The sequence below is a fragment of the Corylus avellana genome, chromosome ca5 (genome assembly GCF_901000735.1).
Source record: "Corylus avellana chromosome ca5, CavTom2PMs-1.0".
Classification (NCBI taxonomy): Eukaryota; Viridiplantae; Streptophyta; class Magnoliopsida; order Fagales; family Betulaceae; genus Corylus; species Corylus avellana.
The window spans coordinates 19,298,383-19,321,892 of NC_081545.1; the positions used below are offsets into that span (position 1 = coordinate 19,298,383).

The 23,510-nt window shown below is 37.2% G+C and overlaps 1 protein-coding gene across 1 annotated transcript; it reads right to left on the bottom strand.

Annotated features, from left to right (window-relative positions):
• Positions 1-16,047: 16,047 nt before the first annotated feature.
• LOC132182917 (uncharacterized) lies at positions 16,048-17,413 on the bottom strand. The gene is made up of 2 exons (XM_059596285.1): positions 16,847-17,413; positions 16,048-16,312 (listed from the first exon to the last, which is right to left on the bottom strand). Exons 1-2 carry the CDS (start codon positions 17,279-17,281, stop codon positions 16,193-16,195), a joined length of 555 nt encoding a protein of 184 aa, XP_059452268.1. The 5' UTR covers positions 17,282-17,413; the 3' UTR covers positions 16,048-16,192.
• Between the last annotated feature and the right edge of the window lie 6,097 nt (positions 17,414-23,510).

Consider the following 23,510-nt stretch of genomic DNA (forward strand, 5'->3'; position numbering starts at 1 on the left):
TGTATCCCAAGCCAATTCTCATATATATGCACCACTGCAATATCTATCTAGCCCATGTTTAAATAAATAAAACAACCAGCCAAATAAATAAATAAAACCTTATTATGGTTTAATTACATTAGCTTGGTGAAGGACTTAAAGGATTGGCTTAAATATGTGTGTAATCATGTCTCCCTGATATTCGTTATGCAATAATATTTTAATCACAATTAATTCCACTAAATATTGTGACTATACTTTAATAAATATTTTGATTAAACAATTAATTCCCTTAATTTACTTAACGTTGACTTATGATCCCTGCATAAAATATTTCGCAGCATAATTAGGGCTAAGGATACTGCCACTTAATTCTCTTCCTCTTTGTCCTTGAGTCACTGATTTTACATTATTCTCATACTTGTGAAAACATAGGTATGTATTTTGGTATGCCAACCAAAATGTTCTGGCCGGAGACTCTAAGAATAATATCCATAAAATCTATCTCAAGGGGATTGATTCTCTCTCTTCTCTGACAAAGGATTTGGATTCATTATTGGAAAACGCTTTCCCACAATTTTACATGTTATTACCCAGTGTATAAAGGCTATTTCAATCGATGACAGGTATCAAAGTAACCTACATGCAATATCTTAGTCTACAATTCCCATAGAATTTAGAATCAAAGTCCTAAGTAATCTTTAAGGAGTTACTGTCTTTGTGAAAAGACAACTAATAAGCGTCGAATGTAGCACATTCAAGCCCCTTAACTCGCATATTTTAAATCCTTAGCATTTTTATTTGTTTGATTTTGTGAGGTTTTAGTGTTTTCAGGTGTTTATTAAAGATACAATAAATACCATTGATTTTGGGCATAAAGCACACTTTGAGAAGACCTAGCACATGTCTCACTATTTTCACTATAAATTTCTACTCGAGTATCGGATTAATACAATTCATTGTGAAATAAAAATTTTTTAATTCGGAAGTCTTCTATGCCAAAATTGTCCCACAAGATAAGAGCGCAAATCAGCCCATGTGTGTAGGTGCGCTCGAGCAAACCACAAGTGGGATTGAGTGCACCCCAGCCCACGTGTGTAGGTGGGCTCGAGCGCGCCACAAGTGAGCTCGAGCGCTCTCGTGCTGAAAAGTTCGAAAAATGCGAAAATTGATATGGAAAGCTTTTTTAGGTGTCAACTGGGAGACTGAATTATGGTTTTTCCAGGATTTTTTTAAGGCTTCTAGGGTTTCTTTTACACCCTATAAATGGTCCTTTAAACCTTAAAGATAGGTGTTCTTAGTTTTAGACAGAAAATAACTTCATGGAGCCTTGAAGAGTGGAAGGGAAGTATATCATGGTAGGAGGCCATCCTTGCATCAGGATGAGCAGCTAAATTCATCATAGGGTGTTGATGTAACCCTTTCCAAGTAACAATGGTTTAATTACATTTTAATTTGAGTTTTTCTATATGTGTGATGGTGTTTAACTGTGAGAATTGAAGAGTGGAAGGGAAGTAGATCTTGGTAGAAGGCCATCCCTGCACCAAGATGAGCAACTAAATTCGTAATAGGGCATTGATGTAGCCCTTTCCAAGTAACAATGGTTTAATTGCATTTTAATTTGGGTTTTTCTATATGCGTGATGGTGTTTAACTGTGAGACTCGATCTTAATGTTGATATTCAATCATTATGAAATTCTTCTATTGTCTTAGAAAGTCTTTTATCTTGATTGAACTCAATCCTTCATATTTTCTGTGATTATATGAATGATTGTTATGCAACGGTTTTAACCGACACATCATCAATAGAATTTGATAGGCCTTGCCTAGGGAAGACGGATTGTACTACACCCTAGTTTAGTGTAATTTAGGTAGACAATTCATGCCAACCAAAGATGGGTTATGCTTATTCATTGATTTTGTGTAGCCTATTAAGAAATTAGATAATCCATACTTAGGAAAGACAAATCGCACTACATCATAGTGGTTAGGTGGACAGTCCTTGCCAACCGAAGATGGTGTTATGCAAATTTATTTAACTCGCAAGTGTACGAATCCTTTGTAGTTTAATGGATTACAAGTGGGAGGCTGATCCCACAGAGAATTGTGTTTTTCAAAAGAAAATTTATATCTAATTATCCTAACCTAGTTGCAAAAAGGGTTTTGAAAACTAAAAGATAAACATAAACTAAATAAAGTAAAATAAAAGATGAAGGTACTAAGGACGAGGAATCCACACTCACCAAATCATAACAATATACTTCATGTTCATCAATATTAATCTAAACCATCCCATCTATCCATTCATTGCACAAATCACAAAAGGAATCCAAATTTAATTGAAACACCAAATGTATCCAAAGAACAAATCACAAGGAATATCTAATTTTTAGGCATATAAAACCAAGCACTCAATTATGTGAAATTATCCTAAATCATCAAGTGTATCCTTGAATCACAACAAGATATCCAAGAATCATGTCACATGTTGAAAAGAAGTAAAACAATTAAAATCAAACTCAATAAAATCGGAATAATAAAAACTTATGTAAAAGTAACGTTGTTCTTCATCGGTGAGGCTTCATCCCCAACCTTAGTTTGGAATTTAGCTCAACATAAAAATAAAATTGAAACCTAAACCTAAACCTAAAGAAAAACTAAACTAAAGAGAGAAAAGCTGTGAAATTCTATTCTCCAAAATTGTCTATCTTTTCTTGAATGCAAAGAGGTCTATTTATAGGCTTAGGAAAGTCCTAGAAGCCCTAGTAAACCTAGATAATTCGGAGGTCTGTCTCCCAGTCCAACTAGAAGTCTGAAATCGGAATAGGATTCATCCAAATTTGTGTCCTTTTATTGCGGGACAATTTTGGCATCATAAACGTCCAAATTAGGAAAAGTCTATTCACAATAATTTGTACTATTTTGAGTTAGCTTTCCAATGTCGTTTGAATCACCTCATTCTAATATTTGACAAGAAAGTTATGGTCCAAATACTGAGACATGTTCAAAATTTGAATTTGAATCCAGTCCGATTTGGACTCCAATTAGTGAAATTTCGATTTAATCATTTTCTTGATTGGGTTAAACTTAACCATATCATCTAGGTCTTCTCAAAGTGTGCCTTCTTCCAAACTTTGCATTTTTCCCTTTAAAGATGCAGCTTCTCTTTAACGACCTACAAAACACTAAAAACTAAAACATTAAATGACAACACAGCTAAAGGATTAACTAATGTAAATAAAGGGCCCCAAATATACCATATTTGGTACTCATCAGATGGATTATACTTTTTTCTTAATGATGGTAATTTCTTGACTACTCTAGTGAGACGAGCCCTATATCATGCATAATATGAATTTCCCTTATTACTTTATCATTAACCATTGTTATGTGGTTAGTGATGAAATCAACCTCCTATTCTATCTCTCATACTATTTATCTCTATTTTACTTTTACGCATTTACTTTACAATCAAAATCAAATCAAATCTCTTTTAAATTAAGTTCATTTTAATCTTGAAAAGCTTGATAACAACACCCACGCAGTCCTTAAGGTTCGATACCCTCTATATAGCCCTATCCCACAAGGATTCGTTCTACTGCGAGTGTTTATTTTTATTATTGATATTTTTGGACACAAAAAGACCACCAACAACTCCTTGGTCCATTCCATGCCTTAGGGTCTCAGTACCTTCACATCAATCCAAAGTCACCGCTTCGCTTAATCAAGGTAGATTACCAAGATTCAATGTGTAATAGTCTTCCTCAAAATGGAAATACCACAGTTCCATTTACCGACTACAAACTCTCTATATTTAAGATATAAGGATTATTGACTATGATCTTGTGTGACAATCACTTTACTCACACTCATAGCCATATTCAATGTTATCCTATATGACCTTTCACATCCATAATAAAGGTAATAAGCATGAAAAAGACATTTTATATGCCTTATGCTCAAATCATTTACTCAGTGAATGTCAATATGGATATAAAATCTCTCGGATTTGGGGCACAATCCCCAACAATAAATAATTGGCTAACTGTAAAAAAGTTAATAAAAAAAAAAAAAAAAAAAAAAACTCAAGAGATAGAAGATGCAACCTTAACCAAAATTCACATGAGTCAAAAGCCATCAAATGTTACCAAGGGCATTATGCTTAAATAGATTTTTGCTTAAATATGAAGCCGGAACCTGAGACTGCTCCTCGGCTATCGGGGACAAGACCCGAGGCCTTAATCCTTCTTCTCCTGCCTCGGCATGCGGCCCATTCTCTTCCGGCTCCATCCCTACTGAGCTATCTGAGAATTGGTCGATTAAGAGTATTGGATGTTGGGGCCAGAGTGCACCGGAGATACCGATTCCAAAGGGATAGCAGTGGTAGGAGCGGCACCGGAAGGTTCCAAGGGAGTTGCTGTCAAGGGAGTTGTAGCAATCGGATGGTTTGCGAAGATGTTCTCGTATGCCGATATCGGAGCCACATCGGGTTCTGGATTAACCCTCCTCCGAGCCGCCAAGAGGTTGGCAAAGAGGGATTTCCCCTTTTCTGCCTCGACAGCAGGACCCTTGCCCTTCACCAGTCTCCTCTTCTTCTGTTGAAGAGCTTCAGGTTCCTCGGGCTCATCAACCAATCACAGGGCCTTCTTAACCCGACACTCATTTACCTTTTTCTTGCCTTTGTCAAGCGCAGGCTTTCGGGGAGCAGTCGTTTGGGGATTGGCTGCCAAAGGGCTTCAGTCCACAACCGCCTCTGCCGGTCTCTTTTGTGACACGCCGGTGCCATCTCTTTTGGCGTAAAGACAGCTATTTAACCTTAGCCGTCGTAACCAACTTTTTGTAAGTCATAATGTTATCATGTTTCCGGGCGCAAGCCAGAACCATGTTTACTCAAACCATTTCCTCGTCCGACAGGCAAAGGTCCTTGTGGAGACCCAAATGGGGGGTAGTCGTTTCCTGAGGCACTCTCGGCCCCTCCGCCTTCTCTCCAGGATCAAATTCCCATTGCCCCTGCTCAAAGAAGGACTTCTTGTTCCATCCGTGGTTACTCGTATAGGTCTTATCCATGAAAATAAACTTCCCCCGTCTCATCTAGAAGTTATACGGCCCATCACTATTGGGGTTCTTCTGGAGCCAGTACATCTAGAGAAATTCTGAAACGGTGAGGTTTTGTCCTTCTCCGAGAGCCATGGGCCAAATGATCGCACAGGCAAAAAACATCCTCCAAGCGTTAGGAACCAATTGATAAGGAGCCATGTTCAGACAACCGGGAAGCTCAAGTATGACCTTTGGGAAAGGCAGCTTCAGGCCTGCGTGGAACATCTCTTCTTATAAGCAAACCTCATGACTTCCGACATCCATTGATTGTGGTATTTTTGTGACCAAAAATATCAATTATAAAATTACCACTCGCAATAGAACGAATCCCGTAGGATAAGGCTATATTGAGGGTGTCGAACCTCAAGGACTGCAGGGGTTTTATCATCAAAATTTGAAAGATTAAAATTAACTTAATTCGAAATAGACTGATTTGTTTGTGTGATTTTAAAGTGCATGAAAATAAAATAGATTTAAAATAAGAGAGAGAGAGAGTCGGTCTTGACTTCAGTACGATCCGCACATCAATGGTTAACCATATTTAATTCTAGCAATTCATTCTATGCATGCTATAAATTAAACAAGAAAACACATGAAAATAATTTCATACAATCAATGGAATAGCATAACCCATCTTCGGTTGGCACGGATTGTCTACCTAAATTACACTAAACTAGGGCGTAGTACGATCCGTCTTTCCTAGGTATGGTCTATCTAACCCTATTAATTGCATGCCAATCAAGAACCATTGTATAACCATCATTCTTATAATCACAGAAGATAAGAATGATTTGAGTTTAATAATAGTAAAATAATTTTTAAGAAAAGCTAAGAATTTTACTAATATTGAATTGGAATTAAAGAACAATTGCATTTAATATGAAGAACAAAAATCAATTGTAGCAATCCTCATAGTTATACAATCAACATGAATAAATTGAAAACTAAAAATTAAATACAATCAAACCATTGTGCTTGGAAAGGGTTACATCAATACCCCACAATTGGTTTAGCCGCTCAAGATCTTCTAAGCTACACAGACAATTTACTGAAATTTGAACTCTAGAAAGCGGTGTGTCTGTTTACAATGTTTAGAGCCCTATTTATAGGGATTACGAAAACCCTAAAAACCCTAGAAACCCTTAAAAAGCCGAAGGTCAGTCTCCCAGTCCAATTTGGAGACTAAAAACCAAATCCACGCTGGAAAAGGATTGCTGGCGTGCAATACACGCCTGAGTGCGCTCGATCCGATGTTTTGTGCGCACGAGCACAGGCATGTGCTCGATCCCTAGCCGCAGACGCTCGAGCGCAGGTGCGCTCGAGCTCAGGAGTAGCTATGCTCGATCCTAGATCCATAATGCCCAGCTTTTGCATTTTTAAACCCAATTTTCAATGGTTTGTCAAATAAGACCTGAAACACAAAAACAAAACAAAATCAAACAAATAACAATGCTAAGGAATTAACATATGTAAATTAAGGGGCTTGAATGTGCAACATTCAGCGCTTATCATCCACGATGGCGCCCTTCCTCTCATCATCAAAACGAGCTTCACCGTTTTGGGGATGTAGCAGTCCAGGATGATTCTACGCTCATCCTCCTTGGTCAGATCGGGCCTCCATAAGGCTGGGTAGGTTTTGCCCAAACCACCGTCTGATTCAGATCCCACTTCACTAGACATAGCTGGGTTTTGCATAAAACAGAGCAGAAACAAAAGTGCAAGAACGGACGTAAGAACTTTTGCAAAAGACTTGGTGCGAATAGAAGAAATAGAAGAGGAAGAAGTTTTTATAAAGCTTAAGAAGGCTAAACGAGAGGTCTGGTCTGGAAAAGATAAGAAGGTAAAGCGCCAATGGGGGCCTCGAGAAACTTGTGCAATAAATACGGCGATAAAAGCGCGACTCTGCAAATCCCGCGTGACAGTTGACAACTGACAACCGAAAGGATGGCCACCCCGATACTGACACGTGGAACAACCGATGCGCCCACGGTTATGTCAACCGTCTCGGCAAAAATTGGTCAGATTTCCCGCCAAAACTTGAAATTCAAATTTCCCCCCTCGGAAGTCTCGGATTTTCACTTAAAGAAAGTATTTCAGAACGCCGATCCATTTATAAACACAAAATTTCCATAATCTTCAGATCAAGAAATTTGGGGGTAACTGTTGGGACATGGATCAACTCCTAAAGCCCAATGGGTACCGAACCCAAATTAAGCTAAATGGTATACCCGACAAGGCCTCGAACAAACTTTCCCTAAGGAGCTTTCGTAAACCGAAGAGGTCTAGGACAAGAGTCCGAGACTACTCCTCGGTAGGTGTCAGATGCCGAACTCGAGACACAGCTTCTTGGGAGCAAAGAAGTCAAGAGCCAAGCGTAGATCAGTCATTTTACAACTAAGAATATGCAAGCATTCAAACTAACACAAGTGATCATCATCTCACCTTCGAAAAAGATCTCTACAGCATAGATGACTATCCACATACAAACTACCCCTATATAAGTGGGATAAGCAGTTATTCAAATTCAAAAGATTATCTCATTCAAACGAAAACCTTATCACTTGTCCCAGGATTCCTACTCTTATCAAATAAATGCAAAACAGATATTTAGGGATAGGAATCCCGAGACGTGCGGGAAGCAAATTCTACTCCACGCCTATAAATACAAGTCTCAATTTCAATCAAAGGTAAGTGCAATCCTAGCTCTGAAAACTTTGGTTCCTTAGACATTCTTTCCTCACATTCTAACTTAGGCATCAGAGCTCCCCCGCAGGGACACCACTAGGGGCTCTAATCCTGTTTGTTCTTTGTGTGTGTTGATGTGGTATTTTTGTGACCAAAAATATCAATTATAAAAATAACCACTCGCAATAGGACGAATCTTTGTAGGATACGGCTATAGAGAGGGTGTCGAACCTCAAGGACTGCAGGGGTTTTCTTATCAAAATTCAAAAGATCAAAATTAACTTAATTAAAAAGGAGAATTGATTTGATTTTCTTTAAAAACTAAAGTGCATGAAAATAAAAGAGATTAAAAATAAGAGAGAGAGTGTAGGGTATTGACTTCACCTCTATCCGCACAACAATGGCTAATCATAATTAATCCCAAAAATTCATTTTATGCATGTTATAAATAAACAAGAAACTACCTTATTAAAGAATAAGCATAATCTATCTTCGGTTGGCACGGATCGTCCACCTAACCACTAAGATGTGGTACGACCCGTCTTTCCTAGGTATAAATTATCAAATTCTTTAATAGGATACATACAATCAATGAATAAGTGTAACCCATCTTTGGTTGGCACGGACTGTCTACCTAAATTACACTAAACTAGGGTGTAGTACAATCCGTCTTCCCTAGGCATGGCCTATCAAATCCTATTGATCAGATGTCAATTAAACTCATTGTATAACCATCATCCTCATAATCACAGAAAACAAGAATGATTTGATTTCAATAAAAGTAAAATACTTTCTAAGACAAGAGAAGAATTTCACAAATATTGATATTGAAATTAAAGAACAATTGCATTTAATATGAAGAACATAAATCAATTGTAGCAATCCTCATAGTTATACAATCAACATGCATAAATTAAAAATCTAGAAATTAAATACAATCAAACCATTATGCTTGGATAGGGTTACATCAACACCCCACGAAGGGGTTTAGCCGCTCATGATCTCCTAAGCTCCAAAGACAATTTACTGAATTTTGCTCTAAGAGGCGGTGTGTCTTTTCTCAATGCTTAGAGGCCTATTTATAGGGTTTAGGAGAGTCCTAGAATCCCTAGTAATCCTATAAATTTCGGAGATTTAAGTCCAAGTCCAATTAGGATAAAGAAAACCTAAGTCCAAATCGGAATAGGATTCGCCCAGAATTGCGTTCCTATCTTGCGGGGCGATTTTGGCAATGCGGCGCTCCGAATTAGGAAAATGCTATTTCACAATGATTTGTAGAAATTTGAGTTAGCTTTCCAGTGCCGCTTGAATCACCTCAATCGGATATTTGAGCTGAAAGTTATGGCCAAAATACCGAGACATATGCAGAATCCAAAATTGAATCCAATCCGATTTTGACTCCAATTTGAGAAATTCCGAATTAATCTCTTCCTTTATTTGATTAAACTTAACCATGATTGGTTAAGCTTAATCATATCTTCTAGGTCTTCTCAAAGTGTGCTTTTAAGTCCAAAATGAATGGAATTAATTGCATCTTTATTTATAACCTGAAAACACAAAAACAAAACAAAATCAAACAAATAACAACGCTAAGGAATTAACATATGCAAATTAAGGGGCTTGAATGTGCAACATTCGGCGCTTATCATGTGTAGCCTGAAGCATCTTCAAAGTTGTCGACACCTCCTCCAGGCGTGCCACGTCATCATCTCAGAAACTGTGTATCAACAATTTCCATGAATTGATCAAAAGGATAAACAATTGTGGCAGAAACTTGCTGTGATGCCTTTTCGTAAATTAGAAAAAAAAAAAAAAAAAAAAAAAAAAAAAACGTGATGGCTGTCAGACTTATACTCCCTTTTAATCACAAGCTCAAATACTACTATTATGCCATTATTTTCGTCTCCAAGCTTTGAGAAATGGTTTCTTCAAAAACCATGCAGTTCCTCACCGACGACACTGACCCTCGCATCAAGGTCGCCAAACCTCGCCCCTCAGGGTCGCCGCCGTTCGTGGACTCCGACTCAAGCCCGCCGAACTCGACCCAAGATTCGCCAAGTTTGCCAAGCTCGCCGAGACTGCCAAACTTGCCGAGCCTGCCTGCCGAGTCCACCGAGTCTGCCAAGCTTCACCGGACTTCGTCGGACCCCTCCTCAGAAATAGAAGTGAAGAGGACAATCATGCCCTCCGGCGGCAACAGAAATGCTGGCAAACTCTCTCCAGATTCCTGGCCTCGCCTCGTCGGTGAACCAGCGTCCCTGCAAGCTCCCTCCAGAGGCCTCGCTAGCTCCGACCTTGCCTCGTCGCTGCCAGTGACCGAGCCTTACTCGGACTAGGGGTCACCAAGCCCTCGTCGGACGCACAGGCTCTTTCCGACAAACTTACCGCTTGATCGCCAACCCATGAGCCCAGGCCTCTGCTCTCTCTACAACAAACCAAGTTGCCAATCATGTCAGTTGCCAAGTCTGCTTCATCACCATTTCAACCCAGCCTCGGACAGTGGGTGGACCACGCCTCATCGTCTAACCGACCTAGCCTCAGGCACCACATAAGTGAGGCCAGTCGACCCATGCTTCGCACTCCTCAGAGCCGACCTATGGTCGGGTTCATATGGCCAACCCAGCCTCGGGCACCATTGTTGGACGAGCCCTCCTCAAAGTCGCCGACCCAGTCTCGGATCAACAAAGATAGAGCCAACCTAGTCTCGGGCTCCGTCACGAGCTCTCCTGAGAGCCGACCCGGCCATTGATTCATTTGGACAACCCAACCTCAGCTGAATGCATGGCCGTCGTGAGTCGATCTTTTTCAACCTCAGAAAAATTCCTAGGGAAAATCTGAGAGGCAACTCCACGGGAATAATTTTGAGGATGGGTCATCCTGCAAAAATCCAAGGAGCAAATCCAAAGTCCGATTCCGAGAGCCCGAGCCCGAGGAGTGAAAAATCCGAGAGCTCGAGGAGTGAAAAATTCCGAGAGCTCGAGGAGTGAAAAATTCCGAGAGTCCGAGAATGAAATTCCAAGACAAACTTAGAAATTTTCCGAAGAAAAATTTCGAGAGTCTGAGGAGAAATTTCCGAGGAGCAAATCCGAGAAGTAAAAAATCCAAGGAACAAACCTCCCGAGGCCCGAACATCACTCCGCCTCCCTAGGGAGCCTCGCCCCGCCAGATAAGTCCCTGTGAACTTATTTTATTTAGTTGTGAAATATGTGTTGTTTTAGCCAACTGTGAAAAAACATGTTCACCTTTTGCATAGGTTTCATGTGAATATATATATAAGGCCTAGCTCTTTATGCCTAATCTTGTTTTTTGCAAGCTTTCTTTAAAAAACAAAAGCTCATTGCCCTCATCAGGTTGCTTCCTACGGGATTCGTAAAAAGAAGATACCTTTTGCATATAAAACTAAAAATGATATTTCTTTTTGCATCAATTGTCATGAATAAGTATATGTATATAATTATTAAATGCTTCTGTCATTTACCATAATCAAAGCACAATTTACAATTCTGAATACATATGCTCATGGCTCTTGATAAAAAGACAATAATACAAGAATATCTCTGTTGAAGGTATGCTTTAAAAGGGGTAAAACAAATGCATGCCTGATTAGAATAATACTTAATTTTGGTCTTGGTGAAAGCCAACGGCAATTCAAAAATCATTGAGTGTCTAATCTGTCCTTTTGTGAGAGACATGCTCCTCTCATGAGAACGACATTGTCATATTTTAGCTTTAATAGCATTCCACATTCTTAATTCTGATTTCTTGGGATTATGATTGCTTGGGCTTGATAATAGTCAATTGTGTTCCATACATCGTAAAAAGGCATGCTATTACTCGATTTTAGTGCAACATGCTCTATGTTTCTTCTTTCAACTTTGTGCAGTGATCATGAATAACAGCGAGGAAAAAGAGCACAATGTGGCTTAGAGTAAAAAAGCACTTCATGCCATCCCAAGATGACACAAACCTGAAATCTGAGCAGTATAAAGCAGATCTGGTGCCTCTACTCAAGCTCGGCAGAGTATAGCACCCAACCTTCTGAAACAAACTCAACCGAGTAACTCATTTCAGAGAAGCAGATATGTTCTCGGGCTCGCATGAACAAGCCCTCCTCAAAGCCACTGGCACCAACCCCTCTTCGGCACCGATGGCTACCCACACTCGGTAACTTCTCGGATCACCGAGAAGTAAAGAAACACATTTGATAGATACCAGTAAACTACATCTGAGATAAGTGGTTGCTTTCCCTTCCATCCTCTTTTATTTTCAAGATCTGATTCATTAACACTAGCTATTAAAAGTGTTTCATGATAATTGTGAAATCTCTACACTAACCTTCATCTCAGTAGACAATAAAGTTTTATGTTCCATCACTAATTTATAATGCAGTCTAAAAGGACTCGTATGGCTAGTGTTTATCGTTTTGTGCAGACCCCAAAACAAAACAATGGCTTAATGGTTAAACCCTTCTTGCACAAACCTATGTGGGTTCAAAGCAAAGAATGGCAAGAAGAAGTTGTCCATTTCGGCAAACATACTATCAGCTCAGCCCCAAGCTAACGCTCACTCTTTCAAGGCTTGTTATAAAAGCTTGCATGAAGGCATGCCAAAAGTGGCTGGGCACAAAGATGAGCAATTGTCAGCTAAGAAGCATCGGCCAGAGCAACTCCTCTCCACTGAACTCATTTCACAATTTGAGTATCTCGCCACTGACACCACTCCTACAACATAGAAATGGGAGCTACATATTCTATTTTTATATTACATGCATCTTATAACCAAATACATGTAGGAAAAGCTCGATGTATGAGGAGTATGTTCCTAAGCTGCCATTAAATGGCTGCCAACAAGATGCTCTGCCTACTAAAGCCTTGTGCCCCGAGCACACCAAGGAGTTCCATCCCAAGATGCGAAGAAACTGGGCTTCCTAATTGCTCTAAATATTGAGCTTATGAAAAGCCATTTCACAATTTATGGGGTATCATGGTTGACAAAGGGAGCTCATTTCAAAGAAGCGGAACTTTCTTTTGATAGCTTACATGAACATGATTAAAAAGCGAATAGTTTCATACGGCCGAGCATCGCTCTGCCTCTACATAGCCGAACGCATCGCTTCACCTCAACATGGCCGAGCATCGATTTGCCGCAGCAAGGCCATGCTTCGCCGCTCCTTACTGAGTCCATTATCGCCTCACCCTCTCTCACTATCGCCGGATCTTGCCAAAAGTTCACGTGACCTCGATATTTCCTAGGAATCCGAACAAAAGGATCCCAAGAGTCACATATTCAAGAATGGGGGGTATCTAGTTTGAAGTTCATCTCCGAAATTTGAAGAAACGGCTTGCTGAGCGCAAAGGAGGCAATCATCCCAACCAGGGTTGGATCGAGAAGCGTTTCGGCTCAAGTGCAATAATGAAAGCCTCAAGCTACACCTTGACATAATGTAGGAAAAGCAAGACTAGCCCCAAGAAACCATGGCAGCATAACAGGAGTGAGTGGCTCGTTACTTCAATCAAAAGAGGCTCCTCAATGGATCATAGTCAACAGACATTCCCCAAGAACAACTCGGTGAGATACTAGAGGGGCTTTCCCGAGGACGTTTGCGAGGAACATAGTCAAAGAGGCTATAACTCACGAAAAACAGCTGAAGAGGTTTCCCGAGGGGAGTTGGGGACAGCGTCCAATGACCTTCCAAACTAAACCCCTTGGACATAAAACCCTCGGAATGTTTGTGGAAAAAAACCGTCTCGAATACAAAATCATTCGTCACGGAATGTTCAACAGTCAGACCAAAGCAGAGAGCTCGGAACAAGAACTCCGACAGGTGGTTCTAAGGAACTCTCTGGAGTCAAGCACTCGGCCAAAAGCACTCTGCCCAGCAATCACAGGTAATTTATAAATTATTCTGAAGATTGCTAGGGGTGTTTCCATAAATATTAAACTTATGTTATTTTCTAAAATTGCAAGTGAAAAAAGATTGTACAAACAATCTTTCACGGAAAAGAAATAATAAGGCATTTTTCCAAGATTAAACTACCTTTAGAACATAAAGCCTCTGAAGTAGGATTGTTCTAAAGGATTCTCGGGAAGTACAACCGAAGTTTTTCTGAGTCCAAAGGGAAGTACAACCGAAGTTTTCCCAAGTCTAATGGGAAGTACAGCCGAAGTTTTCCCGAGTTTGAAGGAGACATAGCCGAAGGCGCTTTCTCCAACTCAGCATAGCTGAGCCTTTTGGAAAGAAAAACCTAAGAGCTTTCCCAAGAATGAACTCGGCGAAACATAACTATGGTAGTCTTCCAAATTAAACCTGTCAAGAACGTAAATCCTTCAAAGAAGGTGTGTTCAAAAAAGGTTAAACAGCTAACCTGTCAAGAATGTAAATCCTTCAAAGAAGGTGTGTTCGAAAAAGGTTAAATAGCTTCATAAAAAATAACCTGTCAAGAACATAAATCCTTCGAAGAAGGTGTATTCGAAATAGGTTAAATAGCCTAAAAAAAAAATAACCTATCAAGAACGTACAAAGAAGGTGTGTTCGAAAAAGGTTAAACATTTCCTGAGGCCTAGCACTTAGCCAAAAGCACTCTACTGAGCAATCACAGGTAATTCATAAATCACTGTCAAGATTGCTAGGAGTGATGCGTAAATAATATCATTGCAAGCAAATGAAATGACTAGCAGTTTGATCAACCCAAAAAGTCCTATTATTCCAAGTATATAATTACAAAACAAAAGGGCTAGCTTCGGGAGCTCCAAGGCTTCGATCTCAAATACGCATAAAATTCTCGATGCCCGACCAGCTGGACAGGTCAGCCATGGGAATTGTGGGGTAACTGTTGGGGATAAAATCCTCTATGGGTCCCACTATCTCTCAACAACCTTTAATTATCTCATAAGGTCTTACATTATCTCATAAGGTCCTACGTTATCTCAACTACCTCACATTATCTCCCCACTATTTCAAATGATTCTTCAATCATCTGAAGGGAGAAGATCAAGGAAGCAGTTAAAAAGATAAAACCCTATAAAAGAGAACTCAAGACATAGGTAAAAGGGATCGATCATTTATTTTCACAATGCATAGCTAGCTCTTGCTACATTTAGACCCCATATACGACTGCTAACTTAAGCATCGGAGGGTCTACGGGACCTTCCCCAGAGACCCCTTTGACGCTCTTATTATTTTGTAGAAGCCCGAAGATTGATGATCACAAATGCCTCGAAGAACACGAAGATCACACCAAACAGAAACTGTTGAGGGAAAAACGTGCAATACGTCCGAGGATTCTTCCAGCTATCAAAGACCACCTGAGAATCAATACCCACAAAAGAAATAATGAAAAACTGAAAGAGAAAACCCTAAAATAATTGAAGGGAGTATACTACATGTTGCCAAGTAAACGGTGAAGGCGAAGGATGAGATCTTCCTCATCAGGAGCAATACGTCCTCTCTTAATGGAGGGCCGGAGATAATTCATCCACTGAAGGCGATAGCTCTTGCCAAATGGGGGGCATTTTGGAGATAGTGATCACGTGACTCATCACGTAAAAGTCACGTGATCACTGTTTCGTCAGGCAAAACTGTTTTGTTTGACTAACGGAATGGCCGAATTGTAAAATATTAAAATTTTGGAGGAGAGATTGCAAAATTGAAACTTTGGAGGTCGAATTGAAAATGGCACCAAACTTTGGGGAAGTAAAGTGTAATTTTCCCTTGAACATTATATATTTTGTATATGGCTTCATGTTGCATGTGACACTTTTGTATAGCCATTTTTTCATACGTAAAACATTACATTTGTAAATCTTATATATATACACGCTCTATGTGTTGTGTATAATCCTTTATTGATATATATTTTCACTAGAATTAAATTGTAGTGGTGTTAAAGTATAAATATACTCTAACATTTTGATTAGCTATTTCTATGGCATACAAGGGAATCCCAACTTCTTTTATTTCCAATCAATGATATTTATTTTTCTAATACAATAATCATTTTGCATACGGGGCGTAACATAAAAGTAAAATAATAATAATAATAATAATAATAATCTCTAAAGACCATCAATAAGGACACTAGTTGTCGCTAATGTCATCACTGATGCTCCATCGGAAATGTCCATTAGTGACTACCAAAAATATCGTTGCTGATAATACTCTTTAGTCTTTCCCGACAACAAAATTTTTGTACAATTTTAAAGTTGATAAAAAAAAAAAATTAAAAAGAAAAGTGTAGGTTTAAATTCAAAGAATAATTTATGCAAAAAAATAAATAAACACATTTATTGTTGAAGACTTGCATCTAATTTGGAACATACAAAAAAGAAAAATTATCTCTATTAACGTGAATGGAAGGTGGTGCCTGCAAGAAGAATACCGATTATAAATAGAAATCAAGCTGAACAACGAAAAAGAGAAGTTGCAAATCTATTAATCATCTTGAAATGTTTTTCCTCCTCTCAAATAGATGGAGCGCTTCACATAGGCCGTGGAATCTTTCTTCTTTCTTTTGAAATGTTTCGACGCAGCTTTCAGCATCTTTGCCCATGCCTGTATTCAGTATACAATAATATATCATGGGGGAAAGAAAAAGTTTTCATTAGATAGTGAACCAAGTAAAAGACTCAACAGACTTGAGATCTGAGGAATGAACATTAGGATATCAATTAGTGGAATAAATTAATTTCTACAAGAAAGAAGAGATAAAAATGAAAACTTGGTACTTTCGAAGCTATCCTGCCACCAGAATCAAGGTAAATTGGCCTTGAATCACACATAATATTTCAAAATTTTCAGCCAACACATGTTGACATTTCATTGATTTCCCTCATGGGTTTGCCGTGAATCATAGGCTTTCCCCTGAATATTCACTTTTCCCCTGCAAGAATCTAGCAGAGTGGTTCTGAATCTTCTAATTTACCCCAAAAATCACAACTTTTCAATGAATGAGTTGTCAAACACATTTTTCCTAAAGTTTTTCATCTCAAATAGGCTTATATCAGTTGGCTAATCTAATCTTTCAGCTTGAAAAGGAAAATCTAAAAGAAAGGTATGAATGAAGAAGCCAGAAAAAAGTAGAAGTACCTTGGTGGTGGCTGGGTAACAAGTGTTCTTAATAGGAGTGGGAGAGAATTCAGATGCCTTCATTTTCTTCTTGCTCTTCATTTTCAAAAGATTTAGATTGACTTTGAAGGCAGTGGTGCAGATATTCTTCTTAATGTTGGAACTGACTTTCTTGAGCTTGTTTTCTTTGCCGAAATCCATCCCAAATGAGAGCTTTCTTGGTGTCATGAAATCAAAATCAAAATCCAAATCCAAATCCATGGGACTGTAAGCCCGAGTGACCAAAGGGGACCAAATTGAACTCTGCGTGTAATCGAAGTCGAAGGCAGAGTTGTCTGGAAACTTGCAGAGAAGCTCTTTCGACATAAATGGCTGCAAGTACTCCACCACTTTGGTAGTGGCGACGACAAGCCTCTCCTTCTCTTCCCTTTTCTCTTCTGCGATGGTGATATTCATACCTGATCTTCTATACGCTACAGTGATTTCTTTTTCAGTGGGCTTCTCGCTTGCTTTCTTTATTGGATTATTGAAAGATAATTCTTTTTAAGCAGCAAAGGGAGAGAACACAAGAAGGAACAAGACACAGAAAGTTACCGTTACATTGAATTGAAGTCTTAAAATAGATGATGTCCCAAGAGTTCTCCCTAATGTCCGAATTCGTCCCTCGCTTTTGAACGGATTTCTCGATTTTACCCATAACTTATCCTGTTTTCTCATTTTGGTCCTTCGAGTCCCTGCCGTTTTATTTTCTTTTGGTTTGTTGCCTTCTTTTCTTTGATGATTGAAAGCTGTCTTTTGTCGTGGTTTTTTTGTCATGTTTTTCAGCAGCAAATAGGAGAGGAACAAGAGTCAGAAAGTTACCGTTACTTTGAATTCTTAAAATGATGGGCCAAATTCGTCCCTCGCCTTTGAACCGTTTTCTCGATTATACCCTTGACTTATCCTCTTTTCTCATTTTGGTCCTAAACAATTAAATTTAGAGAAAAAATAGATATACTCTCTCAAACTACTAGTACATTATCAGTGTCCTTCCAAATTATCAATAATGTCAATATCTTACCTAAATTACAAATTAAATGTCAATGTTTTCCTAAGGACAAAAATATCTTTCAAAAAAAAAAAAACAACCTTAAATTAATAAAAAAAAAACTAAATATATATTTTAACAAAAAAAAAAAAAAAGGCAATCAAAAACAATATGAAGGTGACCTCATTAGTTTCGTGGGAGGTTCGAAAACCGAGTAATGCTAAAAGTCACTCTTGTATTCTTCTTATGTCACTTTAAAAATGATGTACTTTATAAAATTACCATAGACATTGTGATTGAATATTATTAAACTTTAATCAAATGATGATTTTATAGGCCACCTCATTCATGGAGTGACGCCAGAGAGACCACCCTTTTTTTTTTCAATTTAAGGTTTTTAGTTTTTTTTTTTTTTTAATTTATAAGAGTTTTTTTATTAAAAAATTATTATGATCATTTTTATCTTTTTACTGACCTTAGCCTTAAGAAGGATATTGACACAATTGTAATTTGTGAGGACATTTGCAATGCCTAGTTTGAGAAATATGTTTACTTTTCCTTTAAATTTAATTGTGACATCCAAATTTAGATTTAGAAATTGTCTTTTTGCTAGCTTCGGATGATATCCACAAATTCTCATAGTTTATAAGAGACATTGAATCCATCAATAGTTTGTGGGTGGAACACATTGAAGAGTACTTTTCACTTCTTATATTGGATAGGATTCCTAGCAATAACTGGAAAATTGTCCATTAAAATTTTTATTAATCCTAACTATTCAATGTCATTCAACAAGCCACGTGTCCCACTCAAAATAAAATAATAAAATATTATTTACATTTAAAAAAATAAATAAAAAATAAAAAATATATAAGGTGGCTGGCTACCCCCAACTCGGCCATGGGGTGGCCAGGGGCCGATTGGGGGTGGCTTCGGCCACCCCCATGGCCCTAGGTGGTGATTCGGCCACACCCTAGGGCCAAACTCAAAAATATATGATTTATGGATTTGCTCCTAAGGGATGGCCGAACCACCCTTAGAGCACTTCCTGAAAGAGCGGTTGGGGGTGGCCAGCCACCCCATATTTTTTAATTATTTATTTTATTTGTTTATTCTTTTATTTTACATTTATTTTCTAAAATGTAAATAATATTTTATTATTTGATTTTGAGTGGGACATGTGGCTTGTTGGTGGCTTTTAGATTTATGGTGTGAATTGATAAAAATTTTGGTGGGCAATTTTTCAGCAATAACTGGGTACTCTGATTCTCTTATATTTTGCGCAAATCCATGGATAAAGCACACCTTATCCATTTTAAGTTTGTAACCATTAACGTTGAACAAATCCATATGGATAAACTACACCTTATCCATTGTAACCATTAACGTTGAAGATAAACATGGATCAATTTTCATGCTAAACTTAGGGAGCCCCTACTATGCGGTCATGCTGCAAAAAGGGTCTTTTACAGCATCTAACCACAAGGTGACACATCACTAAGCTTATTTTGACAAAATGAAATCAAAACACTAGATAATAAAAAATAAAGAACCGAACCACCTGCCCCAGCGATAGTGAAACCACCGGCTAACCCACCGACGATGGCAGACCCAGCCACGGGTCTGGCATGACCCACGGCTGGGTCTGGCCGTGACCTAGCCGTGGGTCACCTCTCCGGCGACTTTTTTTTGCCAAACCCAGCCCAGGGCCGGCTCAACATATTTTAGGGCCTTAGGCAAAACTTTGAAATTGGGCCTAAATTTTTTTTTTTTTTTAAGTAACAAAATTTTTTTTTTTTTTTTTTTTTTTTTTAAAGTGCAACACACACACACAGTCACACACAATAATAATAATAACACATATATATATATATATATATATATATATATATATATATATATATATATATAAATTCTTCTGGTCGCTTTTTGAGATGCAAAATTTCTGATTAAATTTTTATATTCAAGATTTTCTAATATCTTTTTTTCAATTGATAATATGGCTAAGCCATTTAATCTCTCTTGTGACATTGTTGATCTTAGGTAGGATTTTATCAATTTTAATTTTGAAAAACTTCTTTCTGCAGAAGCAACTGTAACAAGTATTGTCAATAAAATTCTATAAGCGATACATGCATTTGGAAAAGAATCAAGTCTTTTTATATAATTTAATATGTCAATTGGAGCACTTTCTTCTATTTGCAAACTATCATCATCTAGTGATTTTAATTTCTTAAAATTAAATAAAAAACCAAAAATATTTTCGTATATTTGAAATTGTTCAAACCTACTTTGAATTGAAGAAATAGCTTGATCTACTATATATAAGAAGTAATCAATTCTAAAAGATTCTTCAGCAGTTTGTGTTGTCTCGTCATTAGCATTCTCATCAAACTGTTTCTTTCTACGAATTACACGTTTTTCACGAAAAACATGTTCTATTTCCATTATGGTTGCAATCTCTTTAGATGAAATCATAGCCGATGTAAATCCAGTTTCTCTATAAGTTTTAAAATAGGAAATAAGACCTTCTAATTGATCTATAGCAACATCAATATGCATGTCTTTTGATTGTAAATTTTTACTAACAGTATTAACAGCAAATAAAATATCATACCAAATAGTCATACTCAATAAGAATTCAAAACTTTCAATCTCATAGGTTGCTAAACAATTAGCTTCACTTTTTGTTTTAGGATCTTCACTTGTTTTTGCTAATTGTAGCAAAGCCTCTCTTATTTGTGGAGTTTGAAATTTTATTGCTTTTATACTTTCAATCCGACTTTCCCAACGTGTTTGTGATAATGGCTTAAGAGTTAAACTTGGCACATTATCTAGTAATATTTTCCATCGTTTTGTAGATGACGAAAACAAAGTATATATACGTTGTACAATTCCAAAAAAAGATATAGCTTTAGGGCATGAATTAGCAATATCACATAGTACAAGATTAAGACTATGACAACCACAAGGAGTGTAAAATGCTTTAGGATTTATATCTAGTAGTCTTTTTTGCACCCCTCGTTCTTTTCCCTTCATATTAGATCCATTATCATAACCTTGTCCTCGTATATCACTAATGTTAAGTTCAAGTTTTTTGATTAACCCAATCATTTCAATAAAAAGACCTTCTCCAGTAGTTTAATCTACTGTTATAAATTCTACAAAATGTTCTTCTACTTTTATTGGATTTTCTGAAATATTAACACATCTTAAAATGAGAGACATTTGTTCTTGATGACTTGCATCTGGGGTACAATCAAGTATAATTGAAAAATATTTTGCTTCTCTAACTTTTTCAATAATACTCCCTTTTACTTCTGTTGCTAACAAATGTATCAATTCATTTTGTATATTATGTCCAAGATAATGATTATGAATTTTCCCATCTTTAATACGACGAATATGCTCTTGCATTACTGGGTCAAATTCTGCAATCATTTCAATTAAACTTAAAAAATTTCCATTATTTTCTTGGTAAATTTTTTCATTTTGTCATCTAAATGCCAAATTATTCTTACCAAGATTCTTTACTACAGCAATAATTCTCAATAATACTTTTTTCCAATGATCTTTCTCTTTATTAATTTGTTCTTGGACATTTTTATCAATTGTTTTATTTTTTAACAATCTCATTTCTAAATCAATCCAATCATTCATGTTAGTAATATGTTCATTGGTTGTTTCATGACTTTTTAGTTTAGCACTAAGATTTTTCCAGTCATTAGTCCCTTCATTAGCTAGTTGCATTCTATTAGGTTTTGAATTAAACAACTTGCAACAAAAACAAAATACTCTATCTACATCTTTTGAATAGACTAGCCATTTTCTATTATGTTGCTCCCCATTTGATAATTTTCGTATATAATATGTATTAGAAAAATGCCTAGAGTTCTCATCTTTAGGAAAATCTATAGTATTGTATCTTATTGGACCATTTTCTACTAACAAATCCCTTAATTTTGCATCAATATTTTTCCATTGGCCAGGATCATAAATATTTGTAGCAATAGATTTAGATACATCAATAACATTTTCATTATCTTCTAATTCTTTTTGAAGAGTTTCTTGTTCATTTATGAGTTTTTCACCTAAATTATCCTCAATATTTTGTTTATTGTTAATAACAAATTTATTTAGAGCTCCTCTTTGAGATTCAATCAATTTATCTATTTTTCTTTTTTTTTTTAAGTTTTTCATATCCAGATGCATATTTTCTAGTAGACATGTTTAATTAAGAATACTAACAAATTAAACAAACACGATTTATCAAAAATAAATTATGACTATAATAAAATAAATGACAAAAATAGAACAATAAAACCTGATTTGGCAAAGGAATTATGAAGCAGTTTTTGAAGATAAGACAAGAGACTTAGTCACTCGGAGTCGGAGAGGAAAAGAAAATGATGAGATAGGTAGAGAAGAAAAACTCAGAAAAGAGCAAGCAAAGAGGAGAGGTAGAGTGGCAAATATAGAGACTGATATTTAAAATGCTCATGGTGACAGCAATTTATATTTTTGGCTTTTGGCTTTTCCTATATGACTAAATAATAAATAAATAATAAATAATAATATTTTATTTCTTCTAACGTTTATATTTTCATCAAAAACAAAAATTTCTAGAGAAAGGCCAATGGCCATGATGATGAATGAATGAGGTAGGCATGTATAGGGTACTGTAGCGTCAGGGCGTCAGGGTACTGTAGCGTCAGCTCTAGGGAATTGGCCTTAATGATGTCAAAAGGCTTTAATGTTTTGTCTTTTTTTAATTTATTTTTTGAATTATTTTTAAAATTTATAATAGACTTATTAATTGAGGTCTTATTAAATTGAGGCCTTAAATTTTGATAAAAAAATTTTTAGGCCCTACTAAAAAAAATTTGGGCCTTCAATTTTTTTTTTTTGGGTCCAAAATAATTTTTTTTTTAACTTAATTTTTTTTTAACTCAAAATTTTTTTTTTTGGGCCTTATTAAATTGGGGGCCCTAGGCGAGGGCCTAACTCGCCTAGGGCCTGAGCCGGCCCTGACCCAGCCTCAAAAATCGATTATAATGGCTCAAAAATTGATTCTAATGCCTCAAAACTTGTTTCTAATGTCTCAAAAAATCGATTCTAATGCCACAAAACTCAATTCTAATGCCTCAAAATTCAATTTTGGATTGAAAGCTAAAACTTAGAGGGAAAGGTTAACCCTTTTTGGGATTTTATCATCCTAAAACCGGAGTCATGCTATCACTCACGCGGCGCTGGAGCCATGTGAAAAACCAAAGAAAAAACAAAAAAACCAAACCCACACCAGAGCAAGACCCATCAGAAAAAATCAAAAAATCAGACCACCAGAGCAAGACCCACGCAGCCAACATTTCAGCAAAATCCACGGCCGGCGAGACCCAGCCGTGGGTCTTGGTGGCTGGCCAGATCTAGGCTGAGGCCCACGGCCTTCTTTCTCTTCTTTCTCTCTTTCTTTCTTTTCTTTCACATTTCTTTCTTCTTTAATTGAAAATGGGGTGCATTGAGGTGTAGGTTTTTTTTTTGCATTTTTTTTTCTTTATGTGACGTGTCCTTTTATTGGGTGCTGCAAAATATACCCTTTGCAGCCGGAGCGCACAGGAAGTTTATTCTAAACTTATGGTACCAGCTTTAACACCGACGCTG